The 23,117-nt window shown below is 38.2% G+C and overlaps 2 protein-coding genes and 2 non-coding genes across 4 annotated transcripts in view; 3 read left to right on the forward strand and 1 right to left on the reverse strand.

Annotated features, from left to right (window-relative positions):
- Window positions 1-23,117, reverse strand: part of LOC134743744 (uncharacterized) — a 467,732-nt gene that overhangs the window by 263,684 nt on the left and 180,931 nt on the right. The window lies entirely within an intron of this gene.
- LOC134743795 (intermembrane lipid transfer protein Vps13) overlaps window positions 1-23,117 on the forward strand; it is a 90,157-nt gene that overhangs the window by 8,332 nt on the left and 58,708 nt on the right. Inside the window, exons 5-19 of the mRNA XM_063677456.1 lie at window positions 798-939; window positions 1,494-1,692; window positions 3,129-3,316; window positions 4,161-4,258; window positions 6,237-6,348; window positions 8,917-9,151; window positions 10,867-11,000; window positions 12,164-12,287; window positions 14,886-15,038; window positions 16,083-16,257; window positions 16,711-16,904; window positions 17,654-17,723; window positions 19,158-19,308; window positions 21,885-22,159; window positions 22,819-22,956. Coding sequence (XP_063533526.1) covers window positions 798-939; window positions 1,494-1,692; window positions 3,129-3,316; window positions 4,161-4,258; window positions 6,237-6,348; window positions 8,917-9,151; window positions 10,867-11,000; window positions 12,164-12,287; window positions 14,886-15,038; window positions 16,083-16,257; window positions 16,711-16,904; window positions 17,654-17,723; window positions 19,158-19,308; window positions 21,885-22,159; window positions 22,819-22,956 — 2,388 coding nt within the window. The remainder of the gene's footprint in view (window positions 1-797; window positions 940-1,493; window positions 1,693-3,128; window positions 3,317-4,160; window positions 4,259-6,236; window positions 6,349-8,916; window positions 9,152-10,866; window positions 11,001-12,163; window positions 12,288-14,885; window positions 15,039-16,082; window positions 16,258-16,710; window positions 16,905-17,653; window positions 17,724-19,157; window positions 19,309-21,884; window positions 22,160-22,818; window positions 22,957-23,117) is intronic.
- LOC134743819 (U1 spliceosomal RNA) lies at window positions 7,753-7,914 on the forward strand. Its single transcript, XR_010128049.1, has one exon. It is a non-coding gene; the product is annotated as a U1 spliceosomal RNA (small nuclear RNA).
- On the forward strand, window positions 20,448-20,609 carry LOC134743812 (U1 spliceosomal RNA). Its single transcript, XR_010128042.1, has one exon. It is a non-coding gene; the product is annotated as a U1 spliceosomal RNA (small nuclear RNA).

Below are 23,117 nucleotides of genomic sequence, written 5' to 3' on the forward strand. Positions count from 1 at the left end.
TATATAGATAGTGTTTAGAAATTCATCATTGGATGTTGTTTAAAAACGATCCTGATCTTAAAAGGTAGCTATAGCCGAGACTCTATTTGGACATAGCATAGGGTATTTTCCACATGTTGAATTTTATAACGAAATCTAGTTAAATAGATAGAAAATGAGCAATTTATCACAATGAATTGGAAACTTAAAAAATATATAGGTTAAATAAATAAATACATCAGTTTAAAAAAAATGGTATAAAAAATAATGGTACTATTCTATTCCTTACATTTAAAAAAAAAGTATGACAACAATATACGCAATATTTCACCCACAAAATCGCTATTTCCTTGTCGTCCACGGCTTCAAACTCTTCTAAGCGATTAGCGACGTTACATGCTGACGTCCCGATGTAATGTCATTTTGTATGAAGCGTTTCGTCAGTAAAGTGCGGGTGCCAGACTTTGACCATCATTTGTGACTTGTGTTGTGCTTTAAGACAATGGGTTCCATACAGACATTTGATCCTCAAAACAAACCTGATCGACTGATACCATTAATATAAAATTGTAGAATAACCTATTGTCTTCAGCTTGACGACAGGCTTACGCTAAAACACTCCACCCGGCCCCGTGAGCTATCGAGCCATCTTTCGAATTTCTCGAATACATATAGTACCTGAAGAAGGCTTACCGCCTTGGCCGTTTCTCAAAAGGATGACTACATTACTAGTAGTTCCTATCCCAGTCACTTAGGATAAGGGTCTCCTAGATGGAGCTCTTAATAACAGTTGAATTTAATAAACTTATTGTTTACAGATATTAAATTTAGACGGTCTGGCAATATACTGGAACCCGGCGACGGAGCTGTACTCGAAACATGCATCAGAAGAATCCATCAGGGATATACTGAAGAAGGAGATCGCGACCAAGTCTTCACAACCCTCGTATTATAAATATGGTAAGAGGATTATAATTGGTTTACATTGTTTCTCATTTTTAATCGAAATCGAAAACGAGCAGGTTTTCAAATCTTTGGAATTTTAAATAGTAAATCGTGGACTTGCTTTTGAAAAGCTCCGGTTAGGAGGGAATCATTTGATTGTGACTTCTAAATACCATACAATGAACCATACAGTGTATACTAGCCGTATTTGGAATAATTTTATTTGTTGACATATGCCTGGATTGCCTGATGGCCTATTATTTTCATCACATTTTAAAGAATTTTGTGAATTAGATTTCAAAATATAGAAAGTAATCACTACTAGCCAATATCATGTTTAGGTTCTGCCGTTGAGCCGTCGCTATCAGATATATCAGAGTGACCAAAAATATCTAAACAATCAACATGCACTTCGTTTTGATAACAGAAAGGCTTTGTTCATATATTTGTGAATATATAAATAAAAATAAATTTCAAACATTGGATGTAATCCAACTGATGATCATAAATTAAACCGAATGATTATGCGCCCCAACTAATTATTTTACTTCATACTGTTTGTTTTTCAGCGCTTGGTCCAATCAATGCCACAGCAAAACTAAAACTAAATCCAAAGCCAGAGGCCGACACGCCCAAGTTTAGTTTTCCTAAAGTTATATTAACACTGCACATGGAGCAACTGTCAGTCAACTTGAACAAAAAGCAGTATCAAGACATGATGCTGCTTGCTGATTCTATGGATAGGATGAATAAGGGAGCTCCGTACAGGTAGGTTTTAGTTTAAAGTACAGCTACCTACAGTAAAAGTAAAAGTAAAACTAAAACATTTTGCAATTGCAATTGTAAATTGAAGGCACAATTACTTTTTACATGTAATTGAAGATATCAATTTCATTTTATTAATTTAAATTAGTAATTGCAATTGTTAATTATTAATTCAATTACTTTTTGCCCTAACCCTGTTGATTAGTTAGTTCGTCTGAGATGTGGTTTTCGTTATGCATGATGGCAGAACTGGCCTAGAAATGCGACGTAAGTGTTTGCATTTAAAACAACGTCTTCCTGTGCCTTAACTAGATGTGCGGTTCGATATCTAGGTGAAAATATATTTATGGAAATACTAGCTTTTGCCTGCGACTTCGTCTGCGTGGAGTTACGTTAGTAATTTGGGTAGCTTATTTTTTATCCAATCTGCTTTTCATCGATTTCCCATACAAACTTCCACCCCCCTTTTCATTCCCTTAAAGGATGATTTCTGGGATAAAAACTACCCTATGTCCTTCCCCGGGACTCAAACTATCTCTTTAACTAAATCGGTTCAGCGGTTTAAGCGTGAAGAGGTAACAGACAGACAGACACACTTTCGCATTTATAATGTTAGTATGGATGCGTTAGACGCGTCACATGATAACTATGAAAGGACTGTGCCTGCGATTTGCAGAGAAATATTTAATATTTTTAATGTTTTATAAAAAAAGAATAATGACATTTGTAATCACTTTTTTTAGAGTGCCGTACCCAAAGAGTAAAAACGGGACCCTATTACTAAGACTCCGCTGTCCGTCCGTCTGTCACCAGGCTGTATCTCATGAACCGTGATAGCTAGACCGTTGACATTTTCACAGATGATGTGTTTCTGTTGCCGCTATAACAACAAATACTAAAAACAAAATAAAATAAATATTCAAGTGGGGCTCCTATACAACAAACGTGATTTTTTTGCAGGTTTTTGGGTAATGGTACGGAATCCTTCGTGCGCGAGTCCGACTCGCACTCGGCCGGTTTTTAATTTTTCATAATAAAATCAAAGATAGATTATATAACTCCGTAATAGATAGATAGAGTCTAAGGAAAAATCGTGCCTCGAAAATCAAGAAAATTTGATTCTCGATCAGATGGCGCCACTACCTTTGGCCTACTCTCGTATAGATGGCGTTGACGGTTTCGTTTGTTATTTAACAATTTTAACGCATATCAGGGAAAGAACATGGGTAAAAATAATATAAAAATAATTAATGCAAATATTGCAAATAAAAAAAAACATTTATCCATATATAAATACATTTTTCGATATTTTTAGTTTTAATAGTGTGTCGATAGATGGCAGTAAATTTACTGTGGCTACAAAATTTACTATGACAGTACCGCTCTATCCTATTATATCCTCTTTGATAAAACGAAATATGTACGTTAAACTATTTCAGAAAATACCGTCCAAACCTCCGCTCATACCGCGGCCACTACACAGAATGGTGGCATTTCGCGTACAAGTGTATTTTGGAGGAGGAAGTGCGCCGCAGAAGGAGGAACTGGCACTGGACGCATATGTTGACACACAGGAATCTGTGCAAGGACTATGCGAAGGCGTACCAGTGTAAGCTGAGTAACAAAGGTTGGTTTTTTTTAATTATATAAACAGTCTCATCAACCCTTTTACCGCCAAAGACGGCAACTGGCGGTCTAGCATAAGTTGCGTTCTCGCGCGCAAGTCCATACTTGAAGTCGCGCTAGATGTATGGAGTCGCGCGCGAGAACGCAACTTATGCTAGACCGCCTGGCGAGCGTGTTTACAGCTATAGTCTGTTTTCATTCCGTAGACTAAAATGACAACCACAAATGTCAAACGTAGAAATAATTTGACCAGCTTAAAACAAACACTGCTGATCTTTGATTTCGGTTTGTTCGAAAAAAAAAAACAATAAATGAAATCTACTTGCTATACATGATAGGAAATAAACATGCCATACTAATCTACTCAAACAATAAAAAAATTACATTAACGTATCGCCGACCTGTATGATAATACTATTACTTATTCCAAAGATAGATATAACTCCAATCCTAATGGATACAGTCTAAGGAAAAAACGGAAAATCAAGAAAATTTGATTCTCGTTCAGAGGGCGCTACTAGCTTTGGCCTGCTGTCGTATAGATGGCGTTGACGGTTTCGTTTGTTATTTAACAATTTTAACGCATATCTGAAAGAACATGGGTCAAAATCATAAAAATAATTAATGCAAATAAAAAAAAAACATTTATCCATATTTAAATACATTTTATCGTATTTTTATAAATCTTCATTTTTAGTTTTACAGTGTGTCGACAGATGGCAGTGAATTTACTGGGGTTACAAAATTTACTGACAGTACCGCTCTAGTATAAGTTACTCTATGCTTATTCTGTGACTATACACAATATGTATTATTTTTATTCAAAAGCATTTTGTCTGTTACAGGCAAGGCGACCCAAGAGCAACAGTGTCTTCTAGACGAGGGCGAAAAGAAACTAGACTTGTTCAATTTGGTTGTTATTCGGCAAAGGATTGAGATGGAAGTAGGTTCTAGTATTTGATCGTTTTTAGGGTTCCGTACCCAAAGGATCTTAGTAATAGGGTCCCGCCCTATTACTAAGACTCCGCTGTCCGTCCGTCTGTCACCAGGCTGTATCTCATGAACCGTGATAGTCAGACGGTTGAAATTTTCACAGATGATATATTTCTGTTGCCGCTATAACAACATATACAAAAAACAGGATAAAATAAATATTTAAGTGGGATACAATAAACGTGTATTTTTTTGCCGTTTTTTGCGTAATGGAACGGAACCCTTCGTACGCGAGTCCGACTCGCACTTGGTCGGTTTTTTTTTTGTGTTTTATTCAGTTATCATAAAAGGCAAATATAAATTAAAAACGTAACATTTTTGTCACAGTACGCTGAAAGGGATACCAGATTACTTTAGGATAGGTATAACGTTTTATTTAGATTTTCAAATGTACTGCCTGCTTTGCCTTAAGGTTGGCTGATAGAGAATGCCTCATGGCATTAAATAAAAATTGCCGATTTCTAGTAATAACATTTAGCACTAGATGGCGCTGATAGTATCCTACATCGTAGTATCGATGTGTTGTTCCAGATTGCATGAGAGACTTATATACTGTGGTCATCTGTGCAAAGCTAACAGAGCCAAGAGCCAAATAATATTCTTGGTTTGTGATTTTTTTTAGCCGTGCCCAGGCAAGTTACAGCTTTGGGCATGCTATAAACCAAAGATAGATATATATCCGTAATTGATGAATAAGTCTAAGGGAAAAAATTTATTTAGATTTTCAAATGTACTGCCTGCTTTGCCTTAAGGTTGGCTGGTAGAGGATGCCTCATGGCATTAAGTTAGCCTTTTAAATAAAAAAATTGCCGATTTCTAGTAATAACATTTAGCACTAGATGGCGCTGATAGTATCCTACATCGCAGTATCGATGTGTTGTTCCAGGTTGCATAAGAGACTTGTTCGCGCCCCTTTTCATTCCTTGTCATTCAACTTCATCCATATCGCTCACTCTTTCTTTAATAAATATATTCGACCTCATTTTCATATCACCCGCCTTTTGCCGACCTTCTTAAACGCTATAAAGAAAAGCAGAAGAATTTGAATATATCTGTCATTGTCCAAGTTGTCAATCAAAATAAAGACATGCATTTTTCCTTAGTGAAGATTTAAATAATTTTAATAGAACGATAAACGTGAGTGTGATAGTGAGAATTGTGAGAAAAAATCAGAAGCAAACTAACCACTAAATTACAACAATATAACTCGGCGGCCGCCGCAACCGGACAGAATTTTACTGAGCAGGTAAGGTCGGCCCCATAAATTCATAGAATCATTCATAGTCATAGCCCGGGCTTTATTTATATTTATCTTCGGGCTGCGCTCCCGCTGGTCCTTCGAAATCGCGTATACAAGACTTATATACTGTGTTCATATGTGCTATGCTAACCCAACCAAATAATATTCTTGGTTTACTATTTTTTTTAGCCGTGCCCAGGCAAATTACAGCTTTTGGGCATGCTATAAACCAAAGATCGATATAACTCCGTAATAGATGAATAAGTCTAAGGAAAAAACGTGCTTCGGAAATCAAGAAAATTTGACTCTTGGACAGATGGCGCCTACTATAGGCCTATTCTCGGCTAGATAGCGTTGAGGGTTTCGTTTGTTATTTATAAAATATATTTTGACACAATTTGTTGTATATAAACCACAGCTAGTTTTAATTATTAGAAGAATGTAAAAATTTGTATGAATACTATTTTTCGCAACTTTAACAATAATAAAAAAATCGAATAAAGTCAAACCGCCCCTACGTTAGCTAGCTATAGCTTTGGTTAATAATATTATACATCAAATAACGTAAAAATATTCTCCATAATGTTAATATTCAGAGAGGACAATGGGGAGTACGTTTGTATGGAGAAGCGGCTGTCCCCTTTCCTCTTAAAGATGCGTAATGCGTATGGTTCGTGTTGTGTTGCAGGTGGAGCGGCTGGGCAAGATGGAGGAGGAGGCGCGCAAGAGCCGCGGCTGGTTCGGCGGCTGGTGGGGCGGCGCGGCCAAGGACGACGGGCTCGCCGACGGCACCGCCATCAGTGAGTACACGCCCGTTACTCAAATATACACGGTGGCCAAAAATAAACCGGCCAAGTGCGAGTCGGACTCGCCCACCGAGGGTTCCGTAATTTTTAGTATTTAGAGTTTTGAATGATTCATGGTTAGTTTCACTAGACTTATATTGACCGGGATATAGACCGTGATTACCTTTTGTGTTATTTGACCGTGAGTGTAGTGTGTTTGGACAGACCAACGAGTGTGAACGCGACCGGACCAACAAGTGTGAATGCGACCGTTGGTAACGTTGAAAGTGAACGCAGCCGACGCGCAAGAATGAGGGTAGACAGAGCGCTGTCTACACAACTTTGACACCCACCCGCTATCTTCAGTCACCCGTGAACATGATGCATGTAACTGCGTCGAAATATCGGGAGCTCACAAATAACACAAAAGGTAATCACGGTCTATATCCCGGTCAATATAAGTTTTTAGCATTTGTTGTTATAGCGGCAACAGAAATACATCACCTGTGAAAATTTCAACTATCTAGCAATCACGGATCATGAGATACAGCTTTGTGACAGACAGACGGACAGACAGACAGACGGACAGCGGAGTCTTAGTAATAGGGGTCCCGTTTATATTTATACCCTTAGGGTACGGTCCCTAATAAATGCATTCCCGTTGCCAGGGAGGTTTTGGGATTATACTGAGCCACTTTTACTATGGGACCAACCACGAAATCACGAAAAAAAATGGTTGTTTCATACATTTTGGCTGGGCCATTTTCTATGGGAGGGTACATTTTTTTTCGCGATTAGGAAAAGTTGCTCAATATAATCCCAAAACCTCCTAAGGACGACGGGCTCGTCGACGGCACCGCCATCAGTGAGTGCACGCCCGTTTACTAAAATAAATATTGAAAACCTGATTCTTTCAAATCTGGACATTCTTGGGCTCATTCTACTAAGAATCGACAGCATTCTTTATCCTGCCCATAAAAAAAGATGTCCCAAAATGTCCATTCCATCACATCACGCGTGACGTAATGTACAATTTTCATTAAAAAAATTGGGACATTTTTTATCATCAGGATTCTAGTGATTTTGAGTTGAAAGAACCCGAAAATACCAGGATCTGTGAGAATCAGGTTTTCAATATTTATTTTAAAAAACGCCCCACCAAGTATGAGTGTCGCATGATACAAATATACCGATAATATGATAAGCGAAATAATCGCAACTATCGTATCCATTGTAAACATGAGGGGCCTGAAATTCACTAAAATCATCTAAAATGTTTTTTGTTGTTACTAGCTTTTGCAGAAGTTAGTTCCAACATTTGCCACTAGATGTCGCTGTGCTCTCCGCGTCGGAATCGTACATCGCGGTGTTAAGATTTTTCCACGAATGATGACCCTCGCTCCGTACTGTAGTGAACTCATACTTACCTGGCATAGGGGATACCGTGATCAAGAAGGCGGTTCCCCCAGGGCGAGACTCTTCCATTGCACTGCGGTTGGGTTGACCCTTGCGATTATCCCTAATGTGGATAACTCGGATGCGTAATTTTTGGTAGTGGGGACTGCGTACGCGCTGTCCCCCCATAATCCCTGAAAATTATTATAGTACAGTACAGTCGCCATCAGGTATATCGGAGCGGCCGAGGTGCTCAAAAATATCTGAACAAGTGAACACGCACCTAGCGCCTTGACAATAGAGGCGTGTTCAGATATTTGTGAGCAACTTGGTCGCTCCGATATATCTGATGGCGACTGTACCTATATTTGTTTCGAAACAAACAATCCTTACCCATAATGTTGTAAAGAATACAAGTACGAATTTGGTTTGGTTCACAGGATCTGATCTGACAAAAATTTAATATTGATTTTTTACGGTTCCGTAGTCAACTTTACCCTTACTAGTTTTTATACATGAAATCTTTATTGTTTTTGCTTAATTATGCTTATCAAATTACTTAACACACTTTTGATGTAGGTACTAAGAGAGAACCGAAAAGCAACTCCGTATGGAATACTCATAGTAAGGATGTTTTCAAACGGCATGTCAACGTTGTAACGAATGGAGTTACCCTTCACCTAAATATTATCATAACTATTTTGCCAACAATTCCTCAAACAAGCTTAATTCCAATAAAGGCTTTTATTAGGCTTGGGTTTATAAAGATTCGTTACATTAACAACTTCGATGTTGGGCTCTTTTCTTGCGAGTTCATAGATGGCGCTAGTAGTCTTTAAATTAGGAAGAAGTATTATGATATGATAACTTTAGTGATACATAATATATGAGTATTTTTTCATTGGTTAGCGACATGACATCTAACGGATCTTTGTAAAACGGAGACTGTTTTTTTTTTCTTAATCTTACTCCTTTATTATTGACAAATTAAAATAAGTTTTCAAGTAAATGTAGCGAGTTTCTCTCCTAAATAATGAGATATGTAACTAATTACAAAGATTAAATGATAGTATTAGGTATGTAAAATTGTCAATTCTTATTTTTTATTTGAGTACTAATACTAATGTACTAATCTCATTCCGGTAATCGCAACCATTGTATAACAATAGACCATTTTACAAATTTCAGTGAAACAGTTCCAAAACGCAATGACTCCTGAAGAAAAGGCGAAGCTCTTCCGTGCTATAGACTACCAAGAGAACAGCGCACCACTGCATCTCCCTACCGAATACGTGGCCGTTGAGATGTGCTTCCGTCTCGACAGATGTCAAGTGGCTGTGGACGACGATAAGGAAGTCTTGAAGGCTTGCGTTGATAACGTTGTGGTTGAGATGGGGCAGAGACCGAGCGCCAATGCGATCAGGTATGTTTTCTACTAAATACGCTTTCGTCTGGATCACATATGTAAATTTTTGTTTATAATGTGATTATGTGTTACTAGATGTCGCTAGTAGTACTTGTCTTTTGTTCAATTATTGACAAAAGTGAATAATCTATGCAATAGGTATCTTGATAAAATAAATTAGATTAGATTAGATGATTTATTTCATCATATAAGTTTGCATTACTGTCAAAAATATTAGAATTTCTATCATGATCGTCAAAATAAAAATGAAAATAACAACAATACTAATGAAATAAAATTATAGCTCCGATAAGGATTGTCAACACAATTAGAATAAGAGTAAGTATGTACATACTTACAAATCCAAAATATAAGTAAATTTACAATGTCAAAACTTCCACTAAACAATAAAAACCCAACACACAAGAACAATAAAAATAGAAACAAATAATAAAAATTCAATTATCCCCAATGGGAACAGTGGTTACATTGTCAGTACAGTACATTGTCAGTATTAAAACTAATATATTGAATTTTATGTGTATGGTTTTGGCCATAGAGAAATAAGTAAGCATAGAGTGCTCACTCCAGGGTTTTTTACGTAATAAATTAATAATATTAAGTTCCATAGGAGGTTAAAATGTATTTCTAATAACTTTATAACTTGCCTAAAACCAAAGAGGATATAAAAGCATAGAGCGGTACTGTCATAGTAAATTTTGTAGCCACAGTAAATTCACTGCCATCTATCGACACACGATTAAAACTAAAAATATAAATATCAAAAAAATATATTTATATATGGAAAAATGTTTTTTTTTACTGCATTAATTATTTTTATATGGTTTTGACCCATGTTCTTTCACTGATATGTGTTAAAATTGTTAAATAACAAACGAAACCGTCAACGCCATCTATACGAGAGTAGGCCAAAGGTAGTGGCGCCATCTGATCGAGAATCAAATTTTCTTGATTTTCGAGGCACGTTTTTTCCTTAGTCTCCATCTATTAGGGAGTTATATCTATCGTTGCTAAAACTGAAACTTATCCAGCTTGAATCTTATTTTATAAATAAGTTTTCGCAAAGCCCGGTTTAAACTTCTCATAAATTGGTTTTTATGTCTGTATAGAGTCAGCACTCTATGCTTACTTATTTCTCTATAGTTCTGGCTGACATATGTCCATTATTATTTTTAAAAAAAATATTGCAGTTTCTATACAGTATATTAGTTTACTTAGCTCCGACTAGATGGCGCTAGTATTACTATCTTTGGGACAATTTATCTATATTATATTATAATGTGTTTTTTCACTTTCCATCATACTCCTTGCTACAAGTATTGAATAACCTGGTTATCTTTTATACCTTTTGAATAAATTGCAATTTCAAATAAGAATAAGAAAACATTTATTGCCACACAACAGAAGAGAAATTATAGGAAACGAATAACATAAAAAATTGGCATGCGCGACAAAAGGAGCGGGCTCAGCATGTGCTGCGCCAGCCACTTCACCAGGAATTGACCGCACAGCGCTGATTTTCAGTCCGCCCCCTTACTGAACCACATTGATATGTGCGCGGGACATTATTTATATATATATATATATATATATATGTATGCAGGTTAAATTTATAATAATTAGATTACACGAAAAATTTCATAGTTAAACTCTAACAAAATATCAATATTAAGTTAAATTATTTATCTTATAAGATAACCCTTTCATTTTAGGGTGGACGTGCAAATGCAAGCATTCACGGTGACCGGCGTACAACAAGGAGAGTACACGCCACAACTCGTTACGTCGAAGGAGGTCACTAGCGACGTCAACCTGCTGAATGTCACATTTGAAACCAAACCTTTGGGTGAGACAGCAACATTGTATGTGAATGTCTATCCACAGTCCGCACTTGCACACTTTTCTACTCACATTTTAACGCTACTTCGACCGGACAGGTTTAGTGAGCTCTATGAAGACATAACTAGAGTCTATTGCTTCTCTAACAAAAAGTCATAAAAATAAAAAACCGTCCAAGTGTCGGACTCGCGCACTTAGGGTACCATTACGCAAAAAACGGCAATAAATCACGTTTGTTGTACAGGAGCCCGACTTCAATGTTTATTTTATTCTGTTTAGTATTCGTTGTTATAGCGGCAACAGAAATACATCATCTGTGAAAATTTCAACTGTCTAGCTATCACGGTTGATGAGATACAGCCTGGTGACAGACAGACAGACAGCGGAGTCTTAGTAATAGGGTCCCGTTTTTACCCTTTGGGTACGGAACCATAAAAAAGTCTTCGGTACCTATAATGTAGACAGGTTAGGGTTAACAGGCGTTTTTAATATACCCTAATATCACTCATAACTGCGACGAACCTAATAACACCTCATACATTGTAAACCGTCCAATGAGGGCTACCGCGTTTAATTTCGCCGCTAGGGGCGCTAGTGTAGTGTACTGTAGTGGAGGTCTTTCAAAATGTCAAATGCATAGAAGTTTTGGGTGTTTCAAGCTTTTTTATCGGAAATTTTCACTCCTTATTCATAATTGTGGTAAATGTTTGTCCATCTTTGAATAATCATGGTAAACAATAGATAAATGTTAGTGGTTTAAAAAAAGTGCCAACTAAAATATATTCAAAATTCAACAGGTTGAAAAATTTAGACGTTAAAATAGAACGTATTGATTTACGATTGAACGTATAAAAATAAGCATAGAAGAATTTTGTGATCTGTTTTTCTGGACCTACATCTACAGTGGCGCCAACGGGTGAGCACAAAAGTGGTAGCCCTCATTGTGTAAGCTGTAGGGTACGCTAGGGGAATATAATACATACCCCCAGTAGGCCGAGCACATGATTGACGCGACAGTATCTAGCCGCGAGATAGACTACCCGTCTTTTACTAACTGTATGAATTAAAGGGGGACGGGTAGTCTATGTCGCGGCGAGATACTCGCGCCAATCATGTGCTAGCTCGGCTGATAAGATAACCCATGCAAGTTATACGAATTATGTGTTCCAGATGGAAAATCCGACCAGAGAGTGCGAGTGTCGGCGCGGCCGCTGCAAATCATTTACGACGCGCAAACTGTCATCGAGATAGTCAACATCTTCAAACCAGAAACAGAGTCCTCGGCTTTGACTACGTAAGATTCTGGGTTTACTTTTATTTTTATCAGTCATCTTTAAAAAATTTAAAGTGTTAACTTTCATTCTATCGACCCAAATTTTTTGGGCTGTGTTTAGCATGTCGCATTACATAACTATAGCACAGAGTAACTTATACTAGAGCGGTACTGTCATAGTAAATTTTGGAACCACAGTAAATTCACTGCCATCTATCGACACACTTTAAAACTAAAAATGAAGATTTATAAAAATACGATAAAATGTATTTAAATATGGATAAATGATTTTTTTTATTGGCATTAATTATTTTTATGATTTTGACACACGTTCTTTCACTGATATGCGTTAAAATTGTTAAATAACAAACGAAACCGTCAACGCCATCTATACGACAGTAGGCCAAAGCTAGTAGCGCCCTCTGATCGAGAATCAAATTTTCTTGATTTTCGAGGCACGTTTTTTCCTTAGACTGTATCCATCTATTACGGAGTTATATCTATCTTTGATTATAGCATGAGTACAATTCTACTTTATTTCTAGTACTTAGAGTTCAAAGTCTTTAAAATAAGCATACACCTTTCTGTTTTTAAATATCACGGATACAATACTTAATTGTACATTGTACAGTATGTATAAGTTACTCTATGGTTTACTAAAGGGGTTAGTACTGCACTCTGGTGGCAGAACATTGCAGTAATAGAAGGCGTACTACGACTCGGTTTTCTTTTTGTCATATTTTTTTTCTAAACAACATACTCAAACACAAGCACGGTGTCAGTAGAAAAAGTCGCAAAATTAAAATTTTCTACGGAAAGTTGACTCTTTGCGCCTACATCTTTTTTGCCGCTTTTTAGGGTTTCGTACCAAAAGGGTAAAAACGGGACCCTATTACTAAGACTCCGCTGTCCGTCTGTCTGTCTATCACCAACATCTCATCTCATCTCATCAACATCATGGACAGTTGAAATTTTCTCAGATGATGTATTTCTGTTACCGCTATAACAACGAATACTAAAAAGTACGGAACCCTCGGTGCGCGAGTCCGACTCGCACTTGGCCGGTTTTTAGTTTTACTGACAACGATGTAGTAAAGATTATTAAAATGCATAAAGGTTCATTTTATAACTGTAGGTATAAAAAAATAATTGGAATTCAAAGATTTAAAAAAGTGATAAAACTTTATTATGCCAATTGATTACTTTTTCATCCAGGATCAAATGTCATCCCATACATCAAGGAGGTATGCGAAATAGTAATTGTTTTCACTAATCAGTACTATTTATTATGTGTTCCGTTCTAAGTCCAAGATCTTGATTGAGAGCGTAACGCCGCCGTTGACCGATAGATGCCGCTAGTGCCTATGTAGTCGCTCCGCCTTACGCCATGATGTAGCTTCCGCATCCCCTCCCTGCAAACAGAGCTGCCAACGCGCTACGACTCGCCGCCATGCCATTGTTTTATTTCGTCGACCGTCCCGCCTCCCGCCTGATGTACCGCAATTTTTTTCCGAAACATTTTTGCAGCATGGCGCCTTGAAAGTTTATTAATTTAACTTCTTCCAACCAGTGTCCAGTGTAACCTCTGGTCAATACAAAGTTATTTGGGTTTTTTAATAGTGGCCTCCAACGTAGCTTGGTTTCACTAAATTTTTTAAAAACATTTCGTTTTAAAATTTCTGTTCCATAGCTTGTTCGCTTGAATAGTGAGGTATATCTCGCGAGAGATCGTTACTAGTCCTTTGGCGGTCTCGCGATCGAACATTGCTTTTCGATTCTACTCACATTTTTTTGCTAAATAATCGTTTATATACCATGCTGCTAAACTGGTTACCGCTAATTCGTATTTTCGAGATTGAAGTAGGAAGTGCGTCAGTTTATTACGAGCGGTAACGGTAGCGGCAAGTCGCTCCGGCTCCTTGTTCGGAGAGGGAACGTGCGCGCGCGATGATCGTGCTGCGGCGGCGGCAGCGGTGCTCGGGGCCCGGCTCGGAGCTCTCCCGCGCTGCTGTGCGCTGTGCGCTGTGCGCTGTGCGCTGTGCGCTGTGCGCTGCAGGGCGCCGCGCTTCAAGGCATAGGATTGGAAAGGAGTCCTCAGTGGTATCTAGAAGAGCTGCGGCACTTTTACTTTAAGCATCAGGCCGCAGGGTCAATGACCTTTACCCTGCTACACTGTAGTCCGGGCAGTTACATAGATAACTTTTAGACTTTTTAAGATTAAGTTAAGTTACATATCAACCGCTAACACAAATACAAAGTAGCCTCGTCTGCCAACAAACCACTGTGTGGTTTGGCAGAAGAACATATGTATTTAGTTGTAAGATTTTTGAATAAACTTTTTTTTTTTTTTAAGCTATTATTTTGTGTCCGAAATTCGGTTCTATAAACCGGATAACACGTTTTACCGACAGTCTAAATGCCTTCCCTTCCGGGAGTCCCCTTAGAAGCTCCGGAACAAGTATACATACTCGTGTAGGTATTTTATGTAAGTAGTGGATACGTCAACTCGTGTCAACGGCGGCGTTAATCAAGATCTTGGACGTAGTAGGAAATATAATAACAATTTTATTGGGAGGTAAAATTTTTATATGATGCTTAAGGACCATAACTCTGTTACAGTCTACAAGCGGTCGCCGAAAACAAAATGGCGGACCTCAAGGAGAAATCTGCGCTGGGTATGCAGTACGCCGTGCACCAACACACCTTCATCGACCTCGATATCGATATCGCGGCGTCTTATATAGTCGTGTCGCAGACTGGGAAGTTTAAACCGTAAGTTTATTAATTAATTGGGGATGAGCTTACAAAACTCGACTTAGCCCTCACAGTTAGGAAATGGTCGTGGGAAATGGATAAATACTTATCCTTGTAAAACCACAAATGTCCTTATCGGGATTCTAATCCGGGATAACTAGCTTCGTAGACATAATCCCTACCTTTGTCAGATAAGCGACTGTTAATTAAACAATGTATGGTTGTATGGAAATATAGGGTATTTGACAGTATTTAAAATTAATTATTTTACACCATGCATGAAATAAAGCACCAGAAGATTAATAGAGTTAGAGAAACATAGACAGCAGTTATTTTTAGACACAATTTCTATTTGAAAACTCGTATATAACTATAAAGAGTAGGTAATTTGATTGAGACGTCACACGCTAGTGTTTCATATAAATTCTATAGTAGCAATTGTAGCAAAATCGTTTTGACAGTTCGAAAAAAGAAACTCATTAGACTAGTAGTCAAATACCTAAAGGCCTGACAGTCTTTAATAGATAAAGATAGTCTTATTGCGATTCCTATAAGAGGAAAGAGAAAATAGTGCCATGTAGTCTTTATTACCGACCGGGCATTTTTTCATGGTCGAGGTTATGGCATCATAGCAAGGAGGCGATGGCGAAATACCGAAATTTATTCTTATAAAAGAATTCTTGTGAAAGAGAAAAAGGATTATGCTGCCATACATGAAACTGTCAATACATGAATATGTCGTTCTCTTACCCCTGGTCGCTCGGTTTCATGTCTATAACTACTTGTAAAACTATATCTACGCAAATACCCAATTTGTTTGTTAACAAAAAAAATCCAGCACACTCGAAACGTGTCAAAGAGACAGATCGCGGTGTCAATGTGTGAATCGCCTTACTTCAATAAAAATGCTAACAGGAACACATACAGACTATACAAATTGAATGTTGTCTCTGTTTATCCCAATGGTTGACTGGTAGAGAATGCCTCATGGCGTTAAGTCCGCCATTTGTACTCTTTTTGTGTAAATTTGTGCATTAAAGTTTAAATAAATAAATGTTTCAGAGAGGAGCCGTGCGTGGTAGTGAAACTTGGAGCAATTAACATAAAATCCGAGCCGCGCGACGAGACGCTGGACGTGCACCGACTGTACAAGGAGGGTTTGGCGGACGACCAGATTATACAGGAAATTGCTCGCCACAGCTATGACAAATTAGATCTTCAGCTCACTGAAATGCAGGTATGTTAAAATTTATAAGAACACTAGCGACCCGCCCCGGCTTCGCACGGGTGCAATGCTGATGTAATACATATAAACCTTCCTCTTGAATCACTATCTATAAAAAAACCGCATCAAAATCCGTTCCGTGGTTTTAAAGATCTAAGCATACATAGGGACAGACATCCATCCAGACAGCAGGAAGCGACTTTGTTTTATACTATGTAGTGAATGTAGTGATTCCAACTGTGCATACGAATCCATCTTTGCATACGAATTTATATGCTTTTCTCTGCAGCTGACTCTACATATGTACGAATTTTTAGACTGCTGTTTTTTTTGTATAGTAACTTGTGCATTCTTTCTTGGAAATACACATTTGGTGAAGCGAAACTACTGACTAAAACCACGAGGTGATGGCATTTTAAACTGTTATATGAAGTAGATTCTTTCATAAAGGTTATTTAATTGCAGATCGTGATAGCGTTAAGGAACGAGGACTGGCAGTCAGCTATAGGCGGCCACGAAGCTACACCGCTGCATCTCCTGCAACCCACCAATCTGGTCATACAAATACACAAGTGCCTGATCACGGACGACCCGAGACTGCCCAAGATTAGGATCAGGGGCGAATTGCAGAAAATTGCTATTAGTGCTTCCGAGGACAGGTATGATTCTTAAGCTTCGTAAAACAATTTTGATATCTTTTACCTATTATTTTGTTACTTTAACTCCCAGAAGTTAACACAATAATAAGAAAGCCTGGACTAACAAAAATCTTTTAGTCCATCACTTTCTCCAAATAGCCTGGCTTTTTTAGGGTTCCGTACCCAAAGGGTAAAAACGGGACCCTATTACTAAGACTCCGCTGTCCATCTGTCACCAGGCTGTATCTCATGAACCGTGATAGCTAGACAGTTGAAATTTTCACAGATGATGTATTTCTGTTGCCGCTATAACAACGAATACTAAAGTTTTTTTTAGATTCAATTAACTCTAAATCTGCTTGCGTCCCATGACACGAACAAGGACATCTACGGACTCGGTGTACCCCTTAAATTTGTTCATCAACAAATTGTGGATATGATCCCTACGCGCTTAGGTCTTGCAAATGTCGGGGATACCATTGAAAATACTAACATTTCCGCAATAGTCCTAACATCGAACGTGAATGTTAATGAAACGTTATGAAATGTCCTGCGGTGGCAGTATGGTTGTATTTTTATCGCCTGTCACTTTCCTTGTTACTTTCGCACTTACATACTGGTTAGAACGTGACAGGTTTGGTGACAGGCGATAAAAATGCGACCGTGCTCAGCCCGCAGGAAACTTTTCCCCCTGTATGAAAAAGAAAATGTCACGCTTTTATTACTCTGAAACATCTTACCCAATTATTAATTATAATTTTTTTTTTCAGGTTATTAACGCTTTGTGAAATATTAATAGGGATGCCTCTGCCTAAAGCAGAGGAATCTACACAACTTAAGGTATGGTTACTTACCTTTTAATTTATTATATTAACCAATTTTAATTCTAATTCTTTTGTTTTTCATTCTTAAGCTGATTTTCTGGCGATTAAGATATATCATCTCGGGCCGCGCTTACGAAGCTGCAGCGCTTTTCAAAGAAATAAGTTCTAATGAGTTGGTAAATCGACAATGATCTTTCTAGTGGTGGATAATTTTCACTTAGAAATCTTATGGAGCCTGTAGACGGGCCATATTTTCACTGCAATATGTGGCCGGCAACTATTGTTGTCTTTCTCTAACATATGAGTAAGAGAGGGACACCAATAGTTGCCGGCCTCATATTGCAGTGAAAATGTGGCCCGTCTAGAGGCCCCTTTAGATAGGCATGTCAAACTTTAATCAATCCTTTGGATGGTATTCCACCCACCTATTTAATTTCTTTGTCCTATGTGTTTTGCGTCTCACAATTTGCTTAATGAGAGAGTGAGACGCAATGACTTTGACTCCAAAATACAAATTTTTAGTTTTTATGAGTGGATCAACTAACGGTAATCTTTTGCGTCGAGTCTTCAATCCCAGTTTTCAATCCCTTACAATTGTGGTTTTAAAACCTTACAAAAAAGCGAGAAGTAACGAGAATTTTGGCAACTAGAGTTAAAAAAAGTTGCTGCAACTGGCAAGGCCCGGCCGCTATTAGAAAGTCAAACTTCCATATGAAAAGGATTCTAGTTTGACGTGTTTCTTAGTTCAATTAGAAGTATGTATTAACACATGTAACTGAGTAACTATGCGTCTAGTTACGCAAGGTAGGTATTTATTTCCATTTCTTTCGTTATATTTCAATTGTATTTATTTTCATGATTATTTTAGTGCGTCGATTGACTATACTTCGTTTTTTTTAGCATTAGAAAGAAGGTAAGCGATCTTGAAGTGTTTTTTTTTTTGAAAAATAAGTCGTGGCAAATATGTAACAATTATAAATCATATGCGACCATTTACATTCTTTTGCTTTCATAAGTTCTTTTTATTCAATAAAAAGACACCCGTTTTTTCTAAAGCTAAAAAAAGAAGTATAAAATAAATAGGGAATATTACGCGAAACCCTGCGTAGGGGGCGCCACTACCACAATCTGTGGGTCTATCGCGAAACAAGAAAATCGAAATTTCGTTATCTAACACCTCTGTCACTAGCATATTCGAGCGATAAAGAGGCAGATAGCGAAATTTCGGATTCGCGTTTCCCGGTATGTCCTCTGTAAACAAACCGCCTGCATCAGCATCAATGTCATATTTTATTATCTCTGAAAACTTGTCAAAAACCTGTTAAAGTTACGGTATGTACAAGTTGACAATCAAAACAAAAAAGGCTGGTGCTGCACTCTGGTGGCAGAACATTGCAGTAATATCCCCTATTGATAACAGCCAATCATTGAATTATATTTTCGTTTTCAGGCATCCGAATCAAAAGGTTCAAGTTTATCACTATTGACGAAATATCTTGACCCGGTTGAAAAACAGAAACGTGACACGGCGCGAGCCAAGCGGAAATCGAACGAGCAATCCGTGCAATTGACTGAAGTTGAAGCCATATTTATAATGAATGGTAAGTTTTTAGGGTTTTATCTATAGCTGGGGAGCCGGCGATGCTAAATGTGTAGTTACTCGAGCGTTGTAGAAACCTATTGAAATCGAAAGATTAGATGATAAGAAGAAAAAAAGGTTGTATAAAATTTTCTTTTCCAGCGAGCAGGAAAGCGTCTACAGATTTTTTAAATTTGGGGGGGTTGGTGGAGGGTTAAAAAAATCGTTGAGTAGATTGTGGATTCGGTCGTTTCGGTCCAAGTAAATGCTATATTGTTTTATAACTGAATATGACACTTATTTGTACGCATTTCCTTAATCTGAAGACCACAATTTCGACGCCCGATTTTCACATTAAAACCGTCAGATTAAGGAAATGCGTACAAATTATTGTAAGATTTAGTAATAGGACAATTATAGCATTAATTTGGACTAAAATGACCAAATCCACGATCTGCTTAACGATTTGTTGAACCCCCCACTAACCAACTGTTCAACATAGACGGCTAAAATTGGTAAAGGTAAACTCCACTGGGTAGCAAGATATCACTCGTATATTATCTTAATCTGACGCGCTCGAGTAACTACAAAAATCCCCTTTTGGGCTCCCCGACCACTACATGTAATATGAGCGCTCGCTATTGGGCTAAATTGTGCTCAAACTCCACGCATGCAAAATTAGACTAGCAGCCGCGTTCGAGCCGCGAATGCGAACACGCATATTTGATTGATATTTGATTCGCATAAGCACCTACACCGAGTATCTACTTGACTAGTAACGTCACTATGTATCGTGGCAGAACTCAAAATGTATTTGTTTATCGTATGGCTTCGTTACATGTCACTAGAACGAAACGAGAAACGAGAATACATATTTGTTAAAAATAAATAATACAAATTTGTCGCTTATTATGTTTTGTCGTACACAAACTTGTTAAATCTACAATCTTGTAACTTGTCACTTGTAAATTGTAATTGTAAGTTTTTTTATATAGGGCCTGCACTAAAATGTTTTTTTTTTTTGTTGTTGCCAACTTGTGCAGAAGTTAGTTCCAACATTTTGCCGCTAGATGTCGCTGTGCTCTCCGCGTCGGAATCGTACATCGCGGTGTTAAGATTTTTCCACGAATGACGACCCTCGCTCCGTACTGTAGTGAACTCATACTTACCTGGCATAGGGGATACCGTGATCAAGAAGGCGGTTCCCCCAGGGCGAGACTCTTCCATTGCACTGCGGTTGGGTTGACCCTTGCGATTATCCCTAATGTGGATAACTCGGATGCGTAATTTTTGGTAGTGGGGACTGCGTACGCGCCGTCCCCCCATAAAGTATAATTATTATCGTTTATCTGGTTTGACTGGTACTGTACCGGTTAAATTTTTTCTTTGTTTGGTATTGTTATGATGACATAATACCAAATATACCAATGGTATTCTTGGGATTAGTTGTCAAGCGGACCCCCGGCTCCCATGAGCCGTGGCAAAATGCCGGGACAACGCGAGGTGAGGTGCGGTCAACAAGAGGTGATGATGATAATACCAAAACTGTCGTGAATGGACGCAATAGGGTAGTCTCTTTTTTTGAACTGTCAAAACGATTTGCCACTGGAATTTATGTGTAACATTTACATAATGACGTCACGGTCAAGTTGCCTACTCTTTATAGTTCTATACGATTTACAAAATAGAAATTCAGTCTAAAAATAAATTGAGTCTACATTTCTCAATAGGGGATATTACTGCAGTGTTCTGCCACCAGAGTGCAGGACTAGCCTTTTTAGTGAACCATAGAGTAACTTATACATACTGTACCTTTAACAGGTTTTTGACAAGTTTTTTTTTAGTACTACGCCGGTGGCAAACAAGCACACGGCCCGCCTGATGTTAAGCAGTCTCCGTAGCATATGTACGCCTGCAACTCCAGAGGAGTTACATGCGCGTTGCCGACCCTAACACTCCTCTCCCTCGAGCTCTGGCAACCTCTGACAAGTTTTCAGAGATAATAAAATATGACATTGATGCATCAAGGCGGTTTGTTTACAGAGGAGTCAGAGGACCTACCGGGAAACGCGAATCCGAAATTTCGCTATCTTCCTCTTTATCGCTCGAATATGCAAGAGTGACAGAGATGTTAGATAACGAAATTTCGATTTTCTTGTTTCGGGATAGACCCCCCGATTGTTGTAGTAGCGCTACGCAGTTTCGCGTAATATTCCCTATTAATGTTCTGGTGCTTTATTTGTTGCATGGTGTGAAATAATTTATTATACAGTACATCTGGTGCTCCATTACGACACCCTGTGCTTATAATAAGCACATTACGTAACTACGTCGAAAATTTAAAGGACCATATGTACTGAAAAAACGTTGTACAGTCGAAGGCAAAAATATCGATCCAGACAAATGGCTCAAAAATATGTGGACACGTGAGCGCACACATATTTTTGAAACTTTGGGAATGTATATATATTTACTTGACTTGACTGTACGATACACGTGCGAATTGGTAATACCTTTTTTCTCACTTGTATCATAAATAACAATTAAACAAGTACAATAAACAAATACAAAACACATTTTTCTATCTTTTTTCTTCAGAACTTGTCCTAAGCGTGAATCGCAAGAAAGCAACCAACGGGAAATCCTACGACAAGTACCTAGTTTTCTCCATCTACATGTTGGAACTGACCGCCACCCAGAAAACGTTCATGTTAGAGGCCACTTTAAGACTCGGCGCAGTCGGTATGCAGCATCACAGGCAAGACAGGAACATGATACAGATGATCGACACACCTGAAGTTACAAAGAAAAACGAGGAGAATAATGGCGAAGGAATGGCTAGCCATTCTTTGTTCGCGGTCACGTACAGCAATGTAAGTATTTTAACCATTTTCTTGGCGGCCACCACTGGTACAAATGGGGTTGGACACTAGCATTACATAGACGAGCTATACGCGTGCGCCCGTGAGGGACAGAACAATCAGAACATACGCAATGCGACAATATGATTGGTCGAGTAGATTTGTAGCCCACCATAAACCATACCAGGCGTGTCTCACTCCGCGATTTCGTCGTTTTGCCATAGTAATTGCCGCACACCGCTATGGAACGGATGCCTGCACGCGCTTGCGCCGCCTTGCGCGTAGTGCGTAGTAGTCGCGTTTTGTTAGGGAGTGAATCTTCTGCAACTAGTACTATTTATTTATTTATTTTGCTTTTCTTGGCGATGGAAAAAATAACGCTAAGCGTAAAATCGATTTTTAATTCATTTGTTTTATGTAAAAATAAATTACAAAGTCACAACATAAGTCTGCCATCCACGATTATTTAAATCTTAGACAAATATATACTGAGACTTGTAGTATAGTAAAAAACATGCGCCTGTGTGCCTGCGCTGTGCGGACGTGTAGCTTCGATGCTGATGAATTTCACGACACTAATTATTTCACGAAATTACTTTCGCATATATCGAAACTGATTTCAACATGCATGACACTAATTTCGTAATTTAAATCCCGCTTAAATATTACAGGTCGACAAAAAATGCCCAGAATTCAGAAGCCACTACGGATCGGTTGAGCAACTTATCGAGTTGGATTTCGCCACTTTGAGAGTTCTACTTCATCTCGAAGGCCTACAGGAGATACTTGTTATCGTCAACGAATATCAGGTATTATACAGTTATAAAATTTAAGTTGTAAGAACTTTTCATTACACTATCCTCAAAGTTCAAACTAAGGTCACGATTGGGGCCGTAAAACTTCTCATTCACCCCGGTGTGGTGGTAACAAGAGTGAGAGAGATAGTGACATGACCTAGGTCAACAGTTTG

This window comes from Cydia strobilella, chromosome 8 (genome assembly GCF_947568885.1).
Source record: "Cydia strobilella chromosome 8, ilCydStro3.1, whole genome shotgun sequence".
Lineage (NCBI taxonomy): Eukaryota > Metazoa > Arthropoda > Insecta > Lepidoptera > Tortricidae > Cydia > Cydia strobilella.